The following is a 1,956-nucleotide window of genomic DNA, read 5'->3' as shown; positions in this document are numbered from 1 at the left end:
GAGAAACTTGGGACAGGACAGACCCCATTGTGCTTCATCTAGAATTGGTGGTAGATAAACTGGTTATAATAATTAGATAATGATCTTTATGTAATGCCCACTCTAGAATCTCTGGTTGTTCTGTTACAGGTGGGCTTGATTCCAGATGTCCTCCCTACCTATCTCCTGAGCATCCAACTTTAACCTGCCATGGAGGCCACAGCCTGTAATGGATCAGGGGACTCCCAGACCATCTTCTACCTTATGGGCATCCCCTCCCTGCAACAATCCCTCTTCCTTCCTATCTTCTTCACCTTTCTCCTCCTCTACCTGCTCATCCTGGTGGGTAACACCCTGATCCTGGTGGCTGTGGTGGCAGAGCCCAGCCTCCACAAGCCCATGTACTTCTTCCTCATCAATCTCTCAGTCCTGGACATCTTCTCCACTACAACCACTGTCCCCAAATTGCTGTCCCTTTTCCTGCTAGGAGACCATTTCCTCAGCTTCCCTGCCTGCTTCCTGCAGATGTACCTGTTCTTTGGCCTCAATTGCTCAGAAGCCTTCATCCTGGTGGTCATGGCCTATGACCGCTATGTGGCTATCTGTCGCCCTCTGCACTACTCTGTCCACATGACCCCACAGACCAATGCTGCACTGGCAGCCAGTGCCTGGATCACTGCCCTCATCCTGCCCATCCCATCAGTGGTACAGACCTCCCAGATGGCATTTGACAGCATTGCCTACATCTACCACTGCTTTTGTGATCACCTGGCTGTGGTCCAGGCCTCCTGCTCAGACACCAGCCCCCAGACCCTCATGGGCTTCTGCATCGCCATGGTGGTGTCCTTCCTCCCCCTCCTCCTGGTGCTTCTCTCCTATGCTCACATCCTGGCCTCAGTGCTTCGCATCAGATCCAGGGATGGGCGTTCCAAAGCCTTCTCCACCTGCAGCTCCCACCTGCTGGTGGTGGGCACCTACTACTCCTCCATTGCCATAGCCTATGTGGCCTACATGGTCGACCTGCCCCTAGACTTCCATATTTTGGGAAATATGGTGTTTGCTATTCTCACACCTGTTCTCAACCCACTTATCTATACCCTGAGGAACAAGGACGTCAAGGCAGCCATCACCAAAATCGTGTATCTCAAGACTCAGGCTGTGACAGATGCATTGAGCTTTAAATCCAGCTGATTCTGCTTTCAAGACACCAAATAACAGTGCCTAGCATAGAGTACATACTATGTAAATACTGTTGAATGATTAAATTATTATGAATGTAAAATACCAAAATAAAATTCAGTTGAGTAAACAGCTCCAACTGCACTTTTTAATACTTTAGTCTAGGGCTTTGTCTCTGGTGCAGTGGAGTAATAATTTTTACAGGAATCTTAAGTTGTTATATAAAATTCACTACTGAATAATTTGAGAAATCTGTACTAATGTTAAAAAATCCCCAAGATCAAAATTTTAAATCCTTCATTAAAAAAAACAAGTAAATGATTGATCATAGAAAAATACAGCTATTTATAATAAACCAAGAACTAATACTCTAGAAAAAAGTCTAGCATTTAAATATAAAAGTGGGCAAAATATGTAAATAGGTTACTGCCGGGGGTTCGAACCAGCAACCCCCAGGGAGGTGATGATTCAGGATGAGTAAGCCTGCGTTCACCAGCCCATGCTGCCCCCATTACCCGGGGACACACAGACATAGTGGGGAGTCTAGTCAAGCAGGGACTCACTCATTTATTGCAGGTGTTACAAAGCTTATAAAGGCACCTGGAACTCCCCCCTCCCTCTGAGGGTGTACTTAAGGATGGTCATGCGCTGATCATGCACTCCTCAGCAGTGCGGAAGTATTCTTCAGACTTTCAAAGCAAGCCAGGCCACACCCCCAGTAACTTCCTTTAGGACCTATGCAAGGTGGGGCTTTTAGGTCCCCACATATCCCCCTTTTTATTTTTATTTTAAGGCTGG

At 46.8% G+C, this 1,956-nt stretch overlaps 1 protein-coding gene across 1 annotated transcript; it reads left to right on the top strand.

Annotated features, from left to right (window-relative positions):
* Positions 1–189: 189 nt before the first annotated feature.
* LOC103743030 (olfactory receptor 2AT4-like) lies at positions 190–1,170 on the top strand. The gene has a single exon (XM_008844251.1). It carries the CDS (start codon positions 190–192, stop codon positions 1,168–1,170), a length of 981 nt encoding a protein of 326 aa, XP_008842473.1.
* Positions 1,171–1,956: the final 786 nt, after the last annotated feature.

This window comes from Nannospalax galili, unplaced genomic scaffold (genome assembly GCF_000622305.1).
Source record: "Nannospalax galili isolate Female #2095 unplaced genomic scaffold, S.galili_v1.0 scaffold278, whole genome shotgun sequence".
Lineage (NCBI taxonomy): Eukaryota > Metazoa > Chordata > Mammalia > Rodentia > Spalacidae > Nannospalax > Nannospalax galili.
The sequence above is the reverse complement of the archived record's forward strand: the minus strand, read 5'-3'. Positions and strand labels throughout refer to the sequence as shown.

Bases quoted from the DNA above. Each gene is read 5' to 3' on its own strand.
- LOC103743030 (XM_008844251.1), top strand. From the start codon at position 190: ATGGAGGCCACAGCCTGTAATGGATCAGGGGACTCCCAGACCATCTTC.